The sequence below is a fragment of the Pleurodeles waltl genome, chromosome 1_2, assembly GCF_031143425.1.
Source record: "Pleurodeles waltl isolate 20211129_DDA chromosome 1_2, aPleWal1.hap1.20221129, whole genome shotgun sequence".
Taxonomy (NCBI): domain Eukaryota; kingdom Metazoa; phylum Chordata; class Amphibia; order Caudata; family Salamandridae; genus Pleurodeles; species Pleurodeles waltl.
This window is the reverse complement of record NC_090437.1, coordinates 802,559,977-802,581,491: the sequence shown is the minus strand read 5'-3', so window position 1 is coordinate 802,581,491 and position 21,515 is coordinate 802,559,977. Positions and strand designations below refer to the sequence as shown.

The 21,515-nt window shown below is 42.2% G+C and overlaps 1 protein-coding gene across 1 annotated transcript in view; it reads left to right on the top strand.

Annotated features, from left to right (window-relative positions):
• Positions 1–21,515, top strand: part of LOC138304344 (kynurenine/alpha-aminoadipate aminotransferase, mitochondrial-like) — a 439,058-nt gene that overhangs the window by 304,500 nt on the left and 113,043 nt on the right. Inside the window, exon 8 of the mRNA XM_069244319.1 lies at positions 10,413–10,495. Coding sequence (XP_069100420.1) covers positions 10,413–10,495 — 83 coding nt within the window. The remainder of the gene's footprint in view (positions 1–10,412; positions 10,496–21,515) is intronic.

Sequence of the window (21,515 nt, the reverse complement as noted above, 5' to 3'; positions counted from 1 at the left end):
TTTTAAATTTAATAATTTTATATAATGTATATTTATATTCTGGACAATGTTGTTTAAAATCAATTAATAAAGTTAAAGATAAATATTTATTTTATATGTTCATAATTATGTACATAAATATAAAATATTTTATGTAGCAGTGTAGTATCAAAGACGTGTGCAAAAAATGAATATAATTATTTTGAAAATAAATGTATTAATATAAAATTTTAAACATGGATTTTTTAAAAAAAATCCATTTAAGTAATTATTACGTGTTTAGAGAAAAAGGTAGAATGATTTAAATTTTTAAAGACATAATTAAACTTTTATTTTACGTTTAGAGACTCATATTTACTAATTCACATATTATTTTAGTAAGTTAACCTTTTTGGGGACCATGTTTTTCTAATTGATATTTTTGTACCCTCCATTGTATGTATGGAAAGTTGATATTGTTTATGTTAACATCAGTACTTTTGTACCACACTATTGTTGTGGGTGATAATCTGAAATACAGCCATATGGTGTCCATTTGCAATTGCATTAAGGGGAGGATGAGAAGAGAATGTAACATTAACCTCTTTAACCAATGTTAATCCATTAATTAACCAATGTTAACATTATATGTAGGCTGAGAGACTTTTATACTTAACTTGACAAGTTTTTGAACACTTTTCATTGACACAAGCTAGACGGAGAAGGGCTTAAGTTTGATCAAATGCTGTCCTAGTTATTAAAAAGTTAAGGTCCTCATGCAGGTATACAGTGCATTGTTTAGATACTTGACTTCACAGAGTCTTCTTCGATGATTTTTTATATTTGCATAAGTTTAATTCATAGTCATCTACTCCAAGATCGGTACTACCATGAGGTTACCATGACAAGACCCAATTACCTCGCCCTTCAGCAGAGCTAACCAACAGAGGTTCCAGTGACCAGAGAATAACCATTGACATCATTGCTATAAATTCAAAGATGTCAGACCCCCAGCACACTGACTTCCAGTGGGTTTTTACCAGTGTGCCTCTGATTTGATACTGCACAAAGTTAGATATTTGTTTTGACAGACTATGGTGGGTCTTCTGTCTGATGCAATCAGAGAAGCCTTCATTGTTATATTCCCCACACCTGAAAATACCTACTGAATTAGTCATCTACACTACTGCATATGATAAATGTTGATGTTACGAATCTTACCAAAGTTGAGGCTTCAGCAACAAGGCTGCTGCAGATACCCTCAGCTTTTTGTGTCTGATTTTGTGACTCTGTGCAGACTGGAACATATTAAGTAATATCTGTAAATTATGAGGCAGAAAAATGTAGTAGCTTCATCTGGCCCATACTTCATATGCTGGAGTTAGCATTAGTATCCAATGTTCCAAGCAAGAGTAAGAAAAGGTATGGAAATATCTGAGGTTTAGACATTGGCAAGTGGCACATTAAAGAGATGTTGATTGTCTTCGCTGCTGTTTACATTGGATAAAGAGGTGATGGGTAACATGCTGAGAACTGACTTATTTGATTGGGCCACAAATTGCGTGGTATTCCTTCATTCTGTTGAAACATTGGTCCATTTGAGGGATCCTATTTGAGCCATTCCTTCTGTAAAATGATTGATGAATTTGGAGACTTCTGGCTCCTCCGTGTGAACTGGATTAAATCTTGGTCATTCCTTATGGGAGGTTTAGTGAGTGGTCAGGAAAACAGACTTCTGAGTATGGATCTAGTGTGGCGTCTAGGGAGCAGAACTATCTGAGCATCCCAGCAGCACATATTAAAGATAATATTGACCTTAACATTAGTTGATTTTTGGAATGGAGTTGTCATTCAACATCTTTATGATCTACTCTGCCACTCTCTCTGATGAGGAGATTTGCACTGGGTAACATGGCGATTCTTCCCCGAAGCCTGTATGTTGTCAAGGGTATCGTTTGTTTGGTTCACAGGTCAACAGTCTAAAAATTGGGTAAAATATACATCTTTCTGCACCCCCTACCTTTAAATTACCTTTATGTGTGAGGCAGGCTTAGTTTGTACCTTTTTAAATGTTAATATGTAGCTTTGCAACTACAACATTGGGTAACATGGCTGGATGATGATTCTAACCTTGAGAAACAACTGTCTTAAGCATGCCAGTGTGGTATTCATTTGAAGCACCAATTTATGGCACAGGTTAAGGTAGAACCAAACATCTCCCTCTTGATTTCCCATATGTTTAGGTTTTCATAGTAGGTGTTTAGAAGAGTTTCTCTCATGCACCACTTTGCGGTCTACCTTCCTTTTGGGAGTTGTTACACAAGGCTGTGGTCAGTATATGCGGAGAAAATAGTTGTCTCACAATGGGTAGCTCCACATTGGGACTGAATGCCTGTTGTGTAGAAAATTTGGGGCACAGTTAGGGCAGCAGCTGAGAAGGTTTCTGATCTGAGCCAATGTAGTTACTGTTATTCAAATAATGGGTGTGTGGTACCCTGGTATTCCACATGAAACAACTTCATTGACAAAATTGTGCACCTGACAAGATGGATGCCCAACAACTGCATTTTAGCATGCACCTTGTAATGACTGCTCCTCTGTCGGTGTATTCATTTAGCTAAATGGAAAGACATTGTGGAACCTAGTTATCCGATTGTGGCTAGAACGTATCTATGCAGAGGGGATCACAAGTAATGGGCATTTTAGACTATGTAAAACTAATTTTACACCTACAATTAACCCCTCAAATGTTATTCTGATGCAGGAAGAGGTGCTGTTTTTCTACATATTACTTCGGGGCCTTATTTAGAGTTTGGTGGATGGGATACGCGGTCAAAATGACAGATATCCTGTTCACATTATTACAAGAGCATTACATCCTATGGCACTTGTAATAAGGCAGACTGAGTACTCGTCTGCCTAACTAAGTCAGGCCCTTCACCTTGTATCATAGTTGTGGAGTATTGGTAGCATGTGATGTCGTAACTTAGGTAAATCATGTATCCCCCCAGTGGAAACTTCCCTAAAATAGTGTATTCTCACCCAGCTGCTAACGCCAAAGAGAGGGCCTGATAAATGAGTTGTCTGTAGCTGAAGCACTGTACATGGCTAAGGTGCAGAATTATGAGAGAATGGCAGAAGATGTGAGTAGAGAGGCACATCTGGTTGATCTTTGACTCACCATCTGAATGGTGGAAGGCATTTTTGGTCCATTGAATCATTTGACCATTAGTTTACAAAGTATTTGTGCAAAAGAGTTATATAAGTTACACCTGGAGTGCTATCTCCCTCTCCCCCAAAACATACTATCTCTGTTGTATTGTTGCATTATATAATGTGTTTATTAATGCCCTACACATGTCCTGTATGAACTTTCTACTTTTTTCCTACACTTTATTAAAACTTCTTAAAGTATTTTAAAATATGCATTTATATATGGAGAAAGATCAAACAGTAAAAATGCATGCAGGAAACATGCAATACACAAGTAATGTAGTAGTAGTACAGTGATTAATCAGAGGCCCTGCATGTATACAGAACATATCATTCGTGATTATTAGATAATCCCAAACAAAAGTACACTAAAATGAAAAATAAAATTTTAAAAACAACACAGTGCAGTACCCATCCCCTTAGCTGCTCTGGCCTTCTCCTGCACCCCATTGCTGAGTCCTTTTTCTTATATAATTCATGCTTATTATTTCATAACCCTATTTCCACAAAGCCTATTCAGGCGAGATTTGCTTCCCTTTTTCCCACATGTTGGGGATTCCCATGGTTTGTGGATTTCTCCAGAGGAAACTGAGAAAAAAAATATAACAAAATGTTGTTTTTTTGGAAAATTGTAGACTTGTGTTGTTTAAGAAAGCTTATACATTTATTTTCTAAAAATGGCAGTAACAATGAGTTTGCTCTCCTAAGATTACCATGCTAACATCTTTCAGGAACAAGCAGAGTTGTATAAAAATTGATTGTTTAACCATGATGCGAATAAATCTAGCTTGTTATGTTTGTCCAATGTTATGTTGTAAATTGTAAAACCCATCAAGTCAGAGCTTAAAATTAAAACGTGCCAGTGCTGAAAGCTCTCTTCTGAAATATGCGGCTGATGCAATTAAATATGCAAGCACAGAATACAAAGGCAGCATAATCCTAAAGCCATCTTGGGCCTCTTTAATCCATTTACAGCCTCTCCCTGCCCCTTCAGCTCACTCTTGCAGCTTTCTGATTTCTCCCAATAAAGGCGCTCTTTCCTCCTTCTCTTCCTTTGTCTTTCCCATATGTGTATTTGAACGCAGTAAATGCCTGTTGCAGAAAACTGAGTGCCGGCCCTAAAAAATAAGTGCCGGTGCCCTCCACCTAAACCACAGTTTCAAATTAAGCACTGCTTCCACTGCAAGTATTTCTCTTTCATATTACCCTACAGCTAACGAAGCCAAACATTAGTATGAAAGAGAAAGACTTGCAGTGGAAACAATCCAAACATTATGGGTTTTACAATTTACATCGTAACACTGCAAAAACCTAACAAGTTTGATTTATTTGCATTGCGATTCTTTCTCTTTCATACTACCATACAGCATAATTCTGAAGACGTTAAGGTTAGAACCAAGCTGTAGGATAGTATGAAAAATAAAGAATAACAGTGCAAATAAATAAAACTTGTTAGGTTTTTGTAATGTGCATTTGTGGCCCCAAGTATGCCATGTGGGGAGGTATGGAAGACACAACTGTTGCAGAAGCCCTTTATCGGCTTCATCCTATTTATTTTAATGGAGAAAAATGTAAGTGCTCCAGAGACCTGGCTTATATCACCTCACCGTAAAAAAAAAAAATAAGAAAGTGGCATAACTGGGAGCCATGGCCAATAAGTCAAGGGAGCCACAGGCCAAACAGTTTGGGAACCACAGCCTTACAAACATGGGTACACAAGGGCCTTCGCAGGATGCCCTGGGGGAGGTTGTACTCAACCATTCTTGAGCTTCAAAGGGTAGCCTATTATGCCCACCACTTTTCTAACTTCTAAGGACTGCCTGCCCTGCCACTGACAGTTCCAGCTCACTCCTAGTCCTGCCTTCATCCCCCTAAACAGATAGGAGCCAAAACCAGGAATGGGGGAAAGTTAGAAAAAGGGAGCATTCCCACCGGCCACAGGCTGGCACTGGGTATAAGAAGGCACCCTAAGAACCTCTCATCAGAATGCTCCTTGAACTGTGGAAGATGCAGAAGAAGGATTGCCTTTCTATCCGAAAAAGGAAATCTGGACCTGTTTGCCTAAAAGTGACTCCAAGGGTATGTTGGGTGACCTCCTTTTTGAGATGCAGGGACACAACAAGCTTCCAGAGGCCTCCTTGCAACTGCCTAGCTGACCAGTACCAGTTGGACCTGCTTGAGCCCTGCTGCTGACCTCTGCTGGACTGAGTCCAGATCCCCAAGAAGGTGCCCCCCAAGGTCCTCGACACTTGACTGGCATCAGAGTGTACTCCTTCTGCTTCAGATCTACAAAATGTGCACTGAAGGTGAATAGTCCATAAATATGAGCTGTTTAGGTCAGCAACAGTTGACGCATCTCCCACCAAAACCGATCTGCTCTTCGCACCAAGTGACTACTGCCTGCCTCTCCCACTAAGAGTAGCTCCAGTGATGACTGCTCCACATGCCATCAATCTCAATGCGCCCCCTCCAACACGAAGCTCTAACTGAGGCTCCTCCCATGGACTTGGACTTTGAGAAGGTAAACTCTTCACCGGGGTGAACCTGGTCCCTGTATCCGACCCGCATTCCATTGTGGTCAGCCTGAACATATGACTTAGACCTGGTCTAGTTTGACTAGATGACTGTGAGTGGTGCTTTGTGCTTCTTGGTGCTCTTTTTACCTGAAGCTTTAGAAATACAGAACTCGTGATGTTAGGAAGTAGCTTATTTTCATTTTGGTGTCATTTTATTTAATATATTTTACTCTCTTTTTCTAAATTGTTTTGGGATCTTTCTTGTGTTGTGGTACTTTATTACTGTTAGAGTGCTGCATAAATGCTTTACACACTACCTCTTAAACCTGACTGCTTTTGAGCAAAACTACTAGAGGGTTAAGCCCAGGTTTATTTAGTAACTTTTGTGGTTCACCCTGACAAGGATTATGCTCATTTCTTGAGTCACCTCTAACCCTCTGAGCTAATAGCCCAATTTCGTACACATCCCCAAGGTAATGAATTTAGGAATAATGGTTATTTGTACAACTCTAGGTTTTGGGTTACTATCATGTAATTCAGGAACCATTTTGACATTGTATTCTTTCTTCTACACTTGAACATTTATAGGACAAAAATGGAAATACATGCAATTGATAATAATGAATGTTTTAGTATTCTGTATTACCAATTTTCTATCAATAAAAATGGTACCCTACTTCTGTGGCTGGGCCTATTACCTGCAAAAGGAAAGGCCCCAAACACAATGTGGAAAGGTGGAAACATCAACATTTGTGTCTTGCAAATTGACCCTTTTTGTCAATGTCGGTTGGGCCCAGTCTAGACCACTACTCTGGAAAACCTATGAAACCAAGATATTCCGACTAGAAACACAGGAGAGTTTAGGGTGGTGTGACTTGACATGTATATCCTGTGAAGTTTTCTTACCCAGAATGTCCTAGAAACCTAAAACTTTGGCTAAAATAACACATTTTGCTTGCATTTCTATGAGGGATATTCCAGAACCTACGGGATCCACAGTAATCCTATCACCCAGTGTTCCTACTCTTCTGTTGACTGAAATGATACCCCATTTGTGTGGCTAGGCCTTTTAATCATAATACAAAAGACCCCAAAACTCAACGTGGAGATATTAAGGCCCTCATTAAGACATAGGTGGTAAATGCCGTCTACCGCCACGGAGAGGGCCGCCAAAAGACCGTCACCGTTGCTACCAGCCAACCCCCACATTATGACCGTAGCTGGAATTCTGCCAGATGGCTGGTGGAATTCCAGCTATGGTCATGGCGGCGGAGGTCGGTATGGTGGCCAGTCACCAGTAGACCACCGCAGACCGTATCATGATCCATGATACGGCCTGGCAGTGTTCTGCTGGCGGATTTTGCTGCTGGCAGCAGCCCCCAGTCCCGTCTCCTGCCAGAGGACCCCCTGCAAGAAGTCGGGTGCTCCGACAGGGGGGAGGTGCTGTGTGTGTGTATGTTTCTGTGTGCGTGCATGCGGGTGTTGGGAGTGTGGAATGCGTGTGTGCATGAATAGATGTGAGTGTGCATTTATGTTGTGTGAATGCGTGGGTGCTTGTATGTATGTCGGTGTGTGAGGATGTGTGTGTGCATGGATGTATGCATGCGTGGGTGAATGTGGGTATGTGTGTGTGTATGCACATGTATGTCTGTGCGTGTAGGTGTGTGTATGTCGTGGGGTGTCGAAAGGGTGAGGGGAGGAGGTGGAGGTGGAGGGGGGTGGGTGAGACTCCTATCAGTGCCAGGGAACGAATTCCCTGGCACTGAAAGTGCCTAGCGCCATGGTTTTCGTGGCAGTAAGAAAGCCACGGAAACCATGGTGGTGGGTGGGGTCATATTCCCGTGAGTAGCCTAGTGACGGCCGCCGGCTGGAGACTGTAGTCTCCAGCCCGGCGGTCGTTACCGCTGTGGCAGTCGGTGTGGTACATTGGCGGTTTGGCTTTTTCCATACTGGCAATGTCATAATATGGCGGTATGTACCACTAGCCTGTTGGCGGTACTACCGTCACTATAACACCTCCCGCCGGGGTCATAATGACCCCCAAAGTATTTGTTGTAGTGCGCAATATGAACTCAGGGAAGACCCCTGGCCAGCTGGTTTCCCCTTTGAATATTACTGTAAACCCTGAGATGTTGTTGCGTCACAATTACTCTGATTATATAAGTAGCAAGGAAAACATGGTCTTTTCCTCCATACCTTGACCTGGCGACTATTGCGGTCCTCCCTAAGTCAGGGCACCCGGCGACCAGTTGTGTCTCCTATCACCCTATTTCTCGGAATAATACTGATATCGAAATCTATGCCACAATCTTGGTGACAAGGCTGCAGCAGGTCCTGGGCATGTTTGTACACTCAGACTAATGCAGCTTTATGCCTAACCACATCACTAGGCATTGTATCTGGCATGTTCACACTGTCGTGGCTCATGTCCATGACGTTGAGATTCCACAGCCCTGCTATTTGTAGACTTCTAAAAATAATCCAACACTGTAGATTGGTTTTACCTTGATTTGGTGTTGGGCTGCATAGGTTTTGGATCCATTTTTAACAACTCGGTTAAACTCATGTATACAGAGCCCTCAGTGCAGGTCTTCATTAATGGGTGCTGTTGCATGTGTTTTGGATCAGACAGGGGACTAGGCAGGGTTGCCTTCTCTCCCTACTCATCTTTGCCCTGGCTATGGAACCTCAGGCTAGAATCATTCGGTGTGATGCCCAAAAGCAGCAATGGAGATGGAATGAGACATAGGAGGACAGAATTGCACCTTATGTGGTTGAAGTAATTATTTTTCTCGCTGATCCCCCGAACTCTGGCCCACACACATTGGATATTCTGCACCTTTTTGGGGAAGCCTTAGGGCTCATGCTGAACCATGGAAAATCAATTTTAATTCCTCTGCGTTGAGATAATGCTGTGCTCACATGGCAGTCTGATATTCTGATTCAACGTCTCAGCTTAAAATATCTGGTAGTGCACATAGCAATGGTAATGGAGCTCACGTACAACCTTAATCTTGCCACCCTCCTACAGGTGACTAAATCCAGTCTCAGCACCTGGACTACTTTTCACCGTAACACTCTGGGCCAGATTGCACTCATAAAAATAATGATTCTTCCATGCTTCCTCTATACTCTACACAACTTCCCACTCCACATCCCCAATACTTGGTTAGTTGAGGTCACAGTGAGGCTTCTGTTCTTTCTTTGTAGGAGTAGGCCCCCACGCATAGCACTCGCTAAATGTAGCCAATCGGTTTATGATGGTGGACTAGGAGCAGTAAACATCCAACTGTATTACAAGGCATGCCAACTCCTAGTTATGAACTACACAGAATGAAGTGACTCAGCCTACCAACTAGAGGTAGCCCACCTCAGTCTGGACAGCATTATGCACTTCCTCTACTGCCAGCTGATTCTGCTCCATATCCCAGAGATCATCAGAAAGATCTTTCTAGTGTAGCAGACAGCCAACAGATTCATAGGGCGGAAATTAAGAAGGAGGTTAAGAAATTAATCCAACAGCCTTCTCTCTGTAGAGGCCATTGGGTAGAACCACAACACGGTTGGAGGGGTTCTGACATTGGGATCTAATTGGATCACAGTACTGGGGGACTTATGGTGGGGCTCCTACATTCACTCTTTTCAAGACCTACAAACCTACTTTAGACTTTCCCACCCTCAGTTTCATAAATACTTGTAACTACGGCACTCGCTCATGAAGTATCAGACACACCTAAATCGGCTTGCCAGAGTTTAATCCCCTGGAGGGGAAATTGTTGCTGGAAATCCTAGACAAAGGGGGATCACCTAAATCTACTAATTTTTTTGTCTGTAATGCTCCCAAGACACTGGAGCAGCTCTGGCAGACATGGGAGCGGATGGAGGGGAGCCTGGAAGTCATGGAATGATGAGAGGTATGCATAGCCCATGAGAACTGCCCATTTCAGCACAACTAAGGATGATACAACTAAATCACTTGCACTTAACCTACATGACACCATAAATGCTCTGACATGCAGGCATTCTCCTCAAACCCAACTGTACCAGATGCTCCTTCCCGGGGCCAATTTCTTTCATGTGGTTTGGCAGTGCACTGTAATCATGCCTTACTCAGATCAGATTGTCTGATTCTTGACTAGGATCCTAGATAGACCCATTGACCTGACACCAAAAGTTTCTGTTCTGGGTCTCATGGATGAGTTTGGGGTGCAAGAGGAGATCGGATACTGGTTGGTCTAGCAGCACTGGTTGCCAAGAGATACATAGCATGCAAATGGAAATCACAACAGTCCCCAGGGCTGGCAGAGTGGAGATCCAGCATAGATCAGGTGGCAAACAGGAGGAACTGGTTTACATTAGCAGAGGATGCCCTCAGAAGTTTTATAAAATTTGGGGCAACTGGTGGGAGTACTACGGTTTAGCTACTGCATCGAAGGATGCGTCATCGTGGGGCCAAGATCCCCTGTGATTTGTTGGGGACTGGGAGTGGGCTGGGAGGTGTGGTACTGAATGGGAAGCAATTCTCCTTTTAATTTTGTTATTGTATTTCATCTAAAAAAATTTATGAAAATGTGTTATTTGAAAAATGTTCATCAGCATGGACGTGCGAATACATTTTGATTATTAGTGTGAATAATAAGCTACTGTATTATGAATGACAATGACATTCTACCTAACTATGATGCATGCCATTCATTAATCAAAACTTCTTAACTTCCCCTCTAGCCCTTGGTGCCTTCGTTTCTTTCCATGGATGTTGATGGTCGGGTTCTCAGAACAGACTCAATGTCTAAAGTTGTATCTCCTGGGTATGTTCAAATTTACAGCACTTCATGTGTTAAAAATGGATGCCTATAGAAATCTTTCAGTTACATGCTTTTTTGTGAAATAAAAATCATTGCCGTATTCAGATTGCAGATTTTAGGATCACACAATAAATGCACCATACTTTTGTATCCCAGGCACCCAGTGGACTTTATGGTGGTGCTTTCCAGCAATATATTTCTTACAGCAATAATATCACAGTCTCTGCAGCACTCAGTACTACTCTGGTTAACTTGAGCATGCCTACTTTGGGGTTTGTTACAACGCAAAAAATACCCCTGCAGGGAGGACATGTGAATCCAGGAAGAACATGTTATCAGGTAACTTTGCGTACTATACGTTGGACTATTGGTTTGTATGGTTAGGATAGCTACCATGCTTTGACTTTTGATTTGTTTGTTTGGTGAGCATTATACCTCATGCACTTGTAGCGTTAACGTGTATATTGAGCCCGCCTCTGCTGCATGGCAAATTTTGAACGCAGAAACTTATGTGCGAGTTTGCGACGCTGACCATAAGATACCAGACACCACTACGGGTGCAATATTGATGTGTTGTTTTGTATATTTATTGCGCTTGTGTGTGGGGGTTATGGAGTGATTTGTTGTTTTTTGGTGTCCATGTCACCTAATTTTGGGTGCAAAATTATAAGGCACACCTAGATGTTCATAAGTTGGCCGTCCTAAATTGGCTGCCTTATTTCTTTTAAATCAGTTTTCCAGCCATATTGATTTCAATCCGATATTCAGAACATGCTACTTCATATACATGTTTACCTGTGCAGAATTACAGGATGTTTCTTTTCTTTTACATGGGTTTTCGTAGGCTTCTCTCATCTTATAGTTTGCGTGTACTTTCTTTTCATATTCAGGTTGTAGGACATATCATGGTCCCAGCTTGATTATACCAATCTTATGGGTTTGGACTAATTGATATCCTATCCCTACTTGAAAATTTGCCAAAACATACTTACGTTGAGCTTATATATAGACAGTACTTGGATTTTGGTCATTTTTAATTTTGTTCGATAAGTTTTAATCAAACAGCACTAGTGACTTATTGAATTTTGTTTATTACAGTCATGATGATTATTTTATCCTGATGCCCATGAGGTGGCATGCATCTCAAAATACCTCCACTGGTATGTTGTACCTTGTGTTGAGACAATGGCACAATTTTGGGCTTTGTGGTGTATATATATACTACTCTGTTTTTCTCCTTTTCTCTTTTTATACTGGGCACAATAGAATTCTGAGTTTCACGATGAATGTTGCTGAAGCACGACCACGTGGTGAATCGTGGTTATTTTTTTCTATATACATCTATTTTGGGATTTCTTTGAAAAACTACATTTTCGATGGTGATGGATGTAACTACCCAGTAATGATGTAATGTTTTCCCATATGACATTGAGCGTAATATGTTTATGTGTATATTTTTTACTCTGCAGCCTTGAAAAAGTCACATGTTGTGACAAAACACCTGACTGCTTCTGTGCATCTCGAATAAAGTAAAGTTGATTCATCTAACACAATTGGCTGCTCTGGATCAATTCCACAAGTCAGCTTTGGACTGAGATTTACTTGATTTGCCATTGAGTACACAATTGGTATTGAGTGCTGTGGGGACTGTGGTACTATTGCTATTACTCGCATTCTGCCTGGAGTGCTTGTTTTGATGCCCTTGGTAGTAAGGTATTGGTAACCATTAAGCACCATCCCTGAACAACTAATTTGTTATTGATTGACACTCATAAGATGTGAAGTTGAGTATACCACTACTACCATTTTGGTATTCTGCTCACATATTTCAAACAGCATTGATATATTTTTCATTTATGCTCAACACACCATTAATGATGGTGTGTAAAAACACTATTATATCTTAAGCATGTATAAAAACAATGTTACGCTGAGAGCTATGCTCAGGATAAAAAATGAACACCAGGCACACATCATACTTGTTCTAATCCAGTGATACTCAAAGTACTGCATGGGGACACATCCAGTCCTTCTGACCTTTACATGCAGCCCTCTCGTCAACTGGGTGCTGTTTTTACTTGGCCCAACACTAACATTAAATAAATAAACAGGCAAGCATGTGTTTAAAGGTTAATTGAAGCTAAAGACAGGAAGTAATTAGGTTGTCCTGCACTTGCAGACAAGGTGTAAAGGCATGATAGAGTCTCTTCAAAATTCAAAAAGTGTATTTCAATAACATGCAGAACTGTTTCACCTTAATACATGTGATTATATCAGTGCTTTGAAAACTATTTTTTTTAAATGTTACTTTTCAAACACGAATTAGAAACAATGGTTCTTCCATTATCCTTACAACAATGTCAACAGTGAACAGTAAGAGGCAAGTCATGTTGTTATATGCACTCTCTGGGTGGCCTGAGTTCCTATTATACATGGACTTGATAGTTTATTCAGTCAAACACAGGAGACTTTTTCTACAGTTCAAATCCTGAAATCATGTATTTCGAGGTCATCTTGTATGTGATAATGAAGAAAAAGGATGGATAGTGAGAAAAAACAGTTGCATAGGATAGCACAATTTGATTAAGTGGAGAAGCCAGGATTAATCCCAGGCTTTCTGGTTTCATGTTGTGCAATTCAGCTACTACATGTGTATGATTCGCTTTCCCTACACCCACCTTACCTCCACCTTTCCTCCCCAAACCCTAACTGCCACCCTGCTGGCACCAATGAGGCCCTCGACCAAATCACAGACCAAACTTTTGGCCCCTGGGAAAAATTTTACAAGTACCCATGCTCTAAACCAGCCTATGTCTCAACCCTTTCCTTTGTCTCTCTTCAATATATGCAGAGGAGTGAGGGAGACAGAGGCTGTGAGGGAGGCAAAAAGGTTATAGGGAAAGAAAACAGAGAGACCGTTCTCCCGGCCCTCCAGTGGTTTACAGAGGTATAACCATAGGAGGAGGGAGAGGTAAGTCCCCTCAGTTCATGTCCTGTGCTCTGCTTTACCAACAAAGTGAAACAATTTCACCAAGCTGAGGGGCATACAATGTTTGCAGAGAGTTTACCTTTCCTTCTTTCACAGCTCCTGCTGTTCCTTCTTGTCATTTAGTGCCTGACAGTCTCTACCATGGCACTATGAACAACACAGCAAGAAATATTAAAAAAGAGAGATAAAAGTTTCCGAGAGCAGAAGGGGTTGTTAATCTCCCCACCCCCATGTCTTGTGAGATGCTTTTTAGGAATGAGTTTGCAAGTACATGCGCTAGTACATGCATCTCCCTTGGGAGACTCTGTTGTGTTCAATAAAGAGCTTGGAGCTCGCATGTCGTTCACCACTTGTTGGTTTGCATTGCACTCTTACAGCCTTGTATTTCGTCAAAGCATGTCTGGTATCATTTCCCTTCCTCTTTGTGGAGCAGGGATCAAGCACCAATTGATTCAACTTAATTAGTGCCTGTCCACTGCTCCTGACGTGATCAAGGTACTATTTTGTTCTTTTTAACTTCTTGGGCCCCGCAAACAGAAGGCTTGTGACTGGCAAACACGTGCCCAGTAGGGCACACAAAATTGCAAAGTTTTATTTTTTAAAGATAGATTTCTTTTATTTTGCCAGGTCCTCTTTTCTCACTTTCTACTCGTGTTTTCTTTCGTTTTTGCTCATGGGCTCTGTTCTCAAAAGATGACAATTGTTCGAAACATTGCAAAGCGATAGTGTTTCTTTATTATGTGCAATATCTGAAATTATGCTTTAAGACATAATCATGCAGTACACCCTAATCCACCTAACTCAGATCTTCGCCACTACTATCAACCCTAATCCAACCCACTTTACCCCACACCAATCCACTCTACTCTAGTTCTACTCTCAACCCACCCACTTCAATCCCACTAACCCATCCTACTTCAATCCTCCCAACCCACCCTACTTCAATCCTCCTAACCCACCCCACTTCAATTCTCCCACCCTAATTTAAAATGCCCCAATCCAGTCCACTCCAAAGCAATCTGCCCCATTCCAATCAAAGAAATGTGCCCCACTCCAATCCAAAACAATCTGATTCAATCCAAAACAGTCTGCCTCACTGCAGTCTGCTGCACTCTAATCCAAAACAATCTGCCACACTGCAATCTAAAACAATCTGCTCCACTCTAATCCACCCCACTCCAATCTGCCCCACTTCAATCCAAAACAATATGTCCCACTCAAATCCACCTCACTTGAATCTGCCCCACTCCAATGCACCACACGCCAGTCTGCCCTACTTCAATCAAAAACAGTCTGCCCCACTCCAATCTTCCTCACTACATTGCCAAACAACCCACTCCAGTCCAAAACAATCTGCCCTACTCCAATCCAATGCAACTCACCTCACCCTATTCCAACCCACACCATCCTAATTTGCCCCACTCCAGTCCACCCCACTGCAACCCAGTTCACTCCACACCAGTTCAATCCACCTCACACAATTCAACCCACTCCACTCCATCCCAATTCTCCCAACTCCAATCCACCCCACTCCCATTCAATTAATCCGACACCAGCCCAAACCAGCCCACTGCAATCTACCCTAATACAATCTGTCCACTCCACTCTAAAAACATCTGTCCCACTCCAATCTGGCCCATACCAATTGGCCCCATTCCAACCCAAAACAATATGCCCCACTCCTATCTGCCCCACTCCAATCCAAAAGAATATGCCTACTCCAGTCTGCCCCACTCCAATCCAGAACCATCTGCCCCACTCCAATCCAAAACAATGTGCTCCACAATTTAAAACACACTGTCCCACTCAAATCCATTTCAACCTGCTCCACTCAATCTGTCCCACTTGAATCAAAAACAACCTGCCCCACTACTATGCCAAACAAACCACTTCAGTCCAAAACAATCAGCCCGACTGCAATCCAATCCACCTCCTTTTACTCCAAATTCACCATACTCCATCCTAATTCATCCCCCTACAATCCACCCCACTGCAACACAATCCACCTCACACCAATCCAAACCACCCCACACCAATCCAATCCATCCCAATCAAGCCCAGTCCAATCTACCCCACTCAAGTCCAATACATCCCACCCCAATCCACCACACCCTAGTCCAGTCTAGACCACCCTATCCGACTAGAGGCCAATGCACACCAATGCAGTCTGATCCACCCTACTCAATCCAACCCACCCAAACCCACTCCAATCCAACCCACCCACCCCACCCCAGTCATCCCAGCCACTTTAAGCATTCCACCCTAGTTCATTCCAACCAACCCCGCTTCAATCCAATCACCCCACTCCAATACAGTCCACTTTAATCCACCTCACTCAGTCGAATCTAGTCCACAATAATCCACCCCACTCCAGTTGAATCCACCCCACTTCAAACCACCTTAGTCTACCCCACTTCCATTCAGTCCACCATTCCCCAATCAATCCACCCCAGACTAATCCAATACACCCCACCCCAGTCCAATCCACCACAACCCACTCAACTCCATTCCACCCAAACCCAATCCAATCCACCCCACCCCTATTCAATCCACCTCAATCCAATCCACCACACTTAATCCAATCTACCCCATCACACCCTAAGCCAACCCACTCAGTACAATCCACCTCGCTCACTCCACTTCACTTCACTCTGATTTACCCCACTCGAGTCCACCGCACACCATGCCAATCCAATCGACCTTACATCAGTGCAATCTATGCCAATCCAATCCATCCCAGTCCACTACATCCCAATTCAGTCCAATCCACTCCAATCCAGTCCACCTCCTCCAGGCGCCCCAATCCACCGTACCACATTTCAATTCAATCAACCCCCCTCCAATCTACCACACTCTACCCCAGTCCAGCCCACCTCATCCCAGTCCACTTCACCCCAATCCAGTCCATCCAGGCTATATCACTACAATCTACCCCACTCCAACACAATCCACCCCAATCCCCACTACAGTCCACCCGAGCCAGTCCAATCCATCCCACCCCATCCCAGTTCAGACCACCCCACTCCAATCCAATACATCCACCCCACCACACACCAGTGCACCCCACATCCATGCAATCCACCCCACTTTAATCTACCCCACCCCAATCCAATTCACCCCACCCCACTTCATTCCAATCTACCCCAGCCCTATCACTCCATTCCAAACCAATCACACAATCCAATCTAATCCACCCCACTTGAATCTATTCCAATCCCATCTCATCCTCCTCACCTATTTCAATCCACCCAACTCTAGTCCAATCCACCTCACACCAATCCACCCCCTCCACTCAAGCCACCCCAGTCCAATCCACCACATTCTGTTCCAATCATTCCACCCCATTACCTCAATCCACTCCAACGCATTCCAACCTATTCTGCCCCACACCACTCTACAACACTCTCTGACACTGAATCCTACTCCCCTCTACTCAAATCTGATACTCTAATCCTCCTACTCCACTCTGCAACATTCAGAAAAATCCACTCTATGCCACTCTACTTCCTCACTCCACTCTGACACTCCACACCACAAACCTTTAGCCATGCTAAACAGGAGCCACACTAGTGCACAACATGGCAAAACAAAGCCAATAGGTCTTTTATAAGCAAGACCTATTGGCTTTGCCATTGATTGTTTAAACATAATGTTCTAATAGTCAGGCACAGAGGACTATACCAAACAATAAAGTCCTAACTGGGGCGTAGTTTCAGGGGGGTTTTGGGTGTTACACCACCCCCCCCCCCATGTATTTTCTGATAAATAGTTGGATACAGGTGCTTTCAGTTGGGGATTGTGAGATGCCAGTTGGATTTCAGCAGTCATTTTTACATACACACAGACAGAAACATACACATACTCTGCTTTGAATGTCCTCAAAATTGTTGGGTATTTTACAAAATATTGTGTTTTCTCTCTTAGTACTCCTACCAATCCGCACTCCACTCCCTTTTCACTGCTCCTTAGGCTCCTCTCATGTACCCTGCCTGACGTATAATGTACTTAAACATTATATGCCAGCCTGATTTTCAGAAAATTGGAAGCTCATGACCCGCCCCCAATCTTCCTGACCAAGCTACGCCCTGAGTCCTACTCCTACATTATTGTCCCTCACCTTTGCGACTGGCCAGAAATGCTGTAGGTACAGCTCACTGTGGTGAGCTATTTGGCCATAAAGGAAAGGAGAGCACTTTTGCACTCATTACAGTTCTGTTGCTAAAACAATTTCAGTGGAAAATACAGTTTTCACCCAACGAGATATAACGAAATGTACTAGTTAACCTTCAGGGATTTTCCCAGATCTAAAACCTGGCTTATTTATATCCTTAGGACGCTATGTAAAATGTAAAAATGGTACATGAAAATCAGTGTGAAAATACCACTTTCAGTAGTAATAGTCCATTAAGAAGTGGAAAACTCATAATCATTCATTATGCATCTGGAATTACAAGCCCCACAATACCAATGTGGGTTTCCACAATAGCCATAATAAAGGCCTTAGGTGTTGAATGGCTAGAATCATTTTATGTTTTACTTTGTCTCGTGTTCCATACTTAAAAGCTACAATACTCTGTGTTCTGTTCATTATAGTAAAGTTCCGATTATATATTAATTAAGAAGATCATGATGTACATACAGGTGTCAAGCTGAGTATTTGTAAACCACTGCACGTAACTGCCAGGTAGTTCAGAGGTGACTTGTTTTCATTCCAGATCATCTCTGAGAGGGACAGTTTTGGGGAATTAACTTTTGGGGTCAGGATAGGCTGGCTGATGTGTTTTGAGGGGAAACTATCATATTAATGTGATGATGATGGAATGAAGGTAAAGACTTTGTGAAACAGTTTCAACGAACAGTGTGCATTTTCCAAACAAGTTCTGGATAATAAGTAGGGCAGGTGTTGGACATCTATTAGCGGCGGCTGCACATATGTCAGATGCACAAAAAAGAATCCTGATAAAAGCGAGAATCTTGATTTCATTGTTAGAAAATTGTGCATTGAGAAAAGTATGACTAATCTTGATTTTAGTTGCTTATTTTCAACACCATCATAAGAAGACAAAACAGCATAGTTATCACAGATAACAGTGAAGAAGAATAGATCTCAGTTGTCACCTAAACAAAAACTGTATCTGCAGGGAAGAACATTCTATAAAATCGGCCCTAAATAAATAGTTTATGATGTAATATCATCTGTAGCCTCATGAGACTTTGTGCACTAGGATCCTTGTGGTTCTAGACAGACTTCAAAAGAAATTCTGCAACCTGTTAGGCGGTGTTAAGGTGTAGTCATTAATGGTTATGACATGGTTCAAAAGTTGTAAGTGATTGTGTCCTGAGGAATAAAGACATCTATTAACAAGCACTGTGTGTGGTGTGGTCAATTATATGCTCTCGAGCTGGGGAGGGTGCTACAACTGGCAAAGAGTAGGGGATCTGTGCACTGAAGAAATGAGACTGCTCTCCTTGAGAGTTTGCAATGATACAACAAACTGTCCGTGCGTGCTCAAATTGACAAGAAGTAATTTAAAGTTGGGCATGTGTGGAATCAAAGCTCCGCTCCACCTCACATACGGCCCTCAAAGAAGTGGAAGAGCCTGTGGAGGAGGGCATTCTGAAAGCCCTCCAGAATACAGTGGGAAGCATGAAAGAACAAATACTGTATCACGCCACAACGCAGCAAATGCTAAAGGCAGTGATTACCAGTTACAAAAGTAGAAACATACTTTCCAGCAAGAGTTAAGGAAGTACCACAGGACCTTGAATCAAGCGTGACGACCCATGGCCAGTTGAAAAGCCAATGTGTGCACAGTGACGAGTGGCATCCAACACAAAAAATGCCATCAGAATAGCAAATATTTCAATTTCTGCAGGAAAGAGCGCAAAATACGATGCAGCTGTGTTTCTGAAACCATCACTGCCATTCAACACCACCAAAAAGCAAAATATTGATGCTAGATGGACCACATGGATTAAGACATTTTATGACTTCATAGATGCCCTGGAAGAAGTAGATGACAGGAAAAACATTAAATATTTCAAGAACCTTGCTGGTGGCGGTGTAAAAGAAGTACTGAAATAAATCCCACAGACCAATACAATATTTTACCATCAGATCAAAGCATTGGATTCCAGTTTCAATATAATTCCAAATGTCCTCTATGAAAGGTACGTTTTGAATCAAGTGAGACAGCAGGTTTGTGAAACGATGGATGAGTTTGTTGAAAGGCTTGATATGCTTTTCAAACACTGCAAGTTTAGTGAATTTAATGATGAAGAAACTATACGCCACAGAGTCATCGATGGCTGTTTCTCAGATTATTTCAGAAGGCACAGGGTAAGAGAGACACTCAGTGTAGAGAAAGTATCGGTGGCAGCAAGAGCCGATGAAAGAGCAGATCGACAAGATGCTGACATGGAAGCTGAAACTGAGAAAAATGAGTCAGCGTTGGTCGTGAAGAGCAAGCACAAATTCAAAGTAAATGGATGCCACCCAACGTCTTCAAATAATTAAAAGCTGTGTTTCTGATGTGGGTTTTCATTTCCCTTATTGAGATAGATGTCCAGCCATAGGACAAATGTGTGGAAGTTGCTCGAAAGTAAAACACTTCATAATGGTTAGCAAAGTGAAAGAGAAACCAAATATGTCACAGTGAGAAGAGAAAATGGATGCCAGAAGGTTCCAGAAGCATTCTAATCACGCCACAAGGCCCAAAAAGCGGCACCAGTTATGATAAGTAAAACCTGACAAAGTCAATCATCATCAGACTCATCCTACACAGGCTCTTCAATGTCATTATCAAGTGCCAGTGAAGAATATGGATGTGCCACGATAATGTCAACCAAGAAATGACAGGCACATGTCGGTTTGGCCGCTTGCAAGGAAGAACATAATACAAGGGCAAACCATCAAACAAAACAAATGAACTCATTTGGACACCGCCCCAAGATTACTATAAATGTCAACAGTTCCCCATAATCTTTATTATAGACAGTGGTGTGTCGAACAACCTCATGCCGGTCAAGAAGTTCAAAAGCCTTTTCACTTGTAAGAAGCTGTTGAGAAAGAACTAGAAATGCTGTTATAGCATGACATAATTGAGCGCTCCTTTTGTCCTACTCCATGAGTTTCACCCATAGTAGCGGTGCCAAAAAAGGACAATGGAGGTGCAGTGCACATCTGTGCTAATATGCGGCAAACTAACAAAGCAATTGAGAAAGAGCAACATCCTTGTCTACACATAGTGGACATGAGCATGCAACTGAATGGTGCCAAAGTCCTCTCCCATCTTGACCTGAACAACAATATCAATATCATCAACTCAAGTTGGAAGAAAACTGCAGGTACTTCATCACTTTTTCAATTCACATTGTTTTGTTCAGACACAAAGGTTGACTTTTGGAGTGTCATCAACTGCATAATTATTTCAGGATGTTGTACTGCAAATAATTCAACCTGTCACACATGCTTTTAATATACAGTGAGAACATACTGATATTTGGAGCACAGTAATAGGAGCATGAGAAGGCTCTTACACAAGAATGCCAGTTACTTGTTGATGCAGGTCTAACTTCGAATTCAGCAAAGTGCAAGTTTCGTAAAACCAAACAAATTCTTTGGGGACATATTCTGTGGTAGGGGAATGATTTCTGGGCTAGGTAAATTGCAAGCTCTGTCAGCTACTTGCCCCCCACAAGATGTCACCATGCTGCAATCTTTCTTGGGCATTGTCAGTTATTGCTCAGGGTACATTCGTGACTTTGCTGCAGTGAGTGCACCATCAAAACACTTGACAAAAAAAAGTCACTTTCCATTAGTTGCCTGCATGTGATCAAAGTTTTTAAAGAATAAAACACTTGACTGAGAACAACACCAAAATGGCCTATTTTGACCCCAAGTGACATATTGGGATCAAAGTACATGAGAGCCCAGTGGGGGTGGGGACAATCCCTGCTGAACATAATGGTCAGACACATGCTCAGACATATATTGTAGCGTATGCTGGTAGAATCCTGTTTGACACAGAAGGT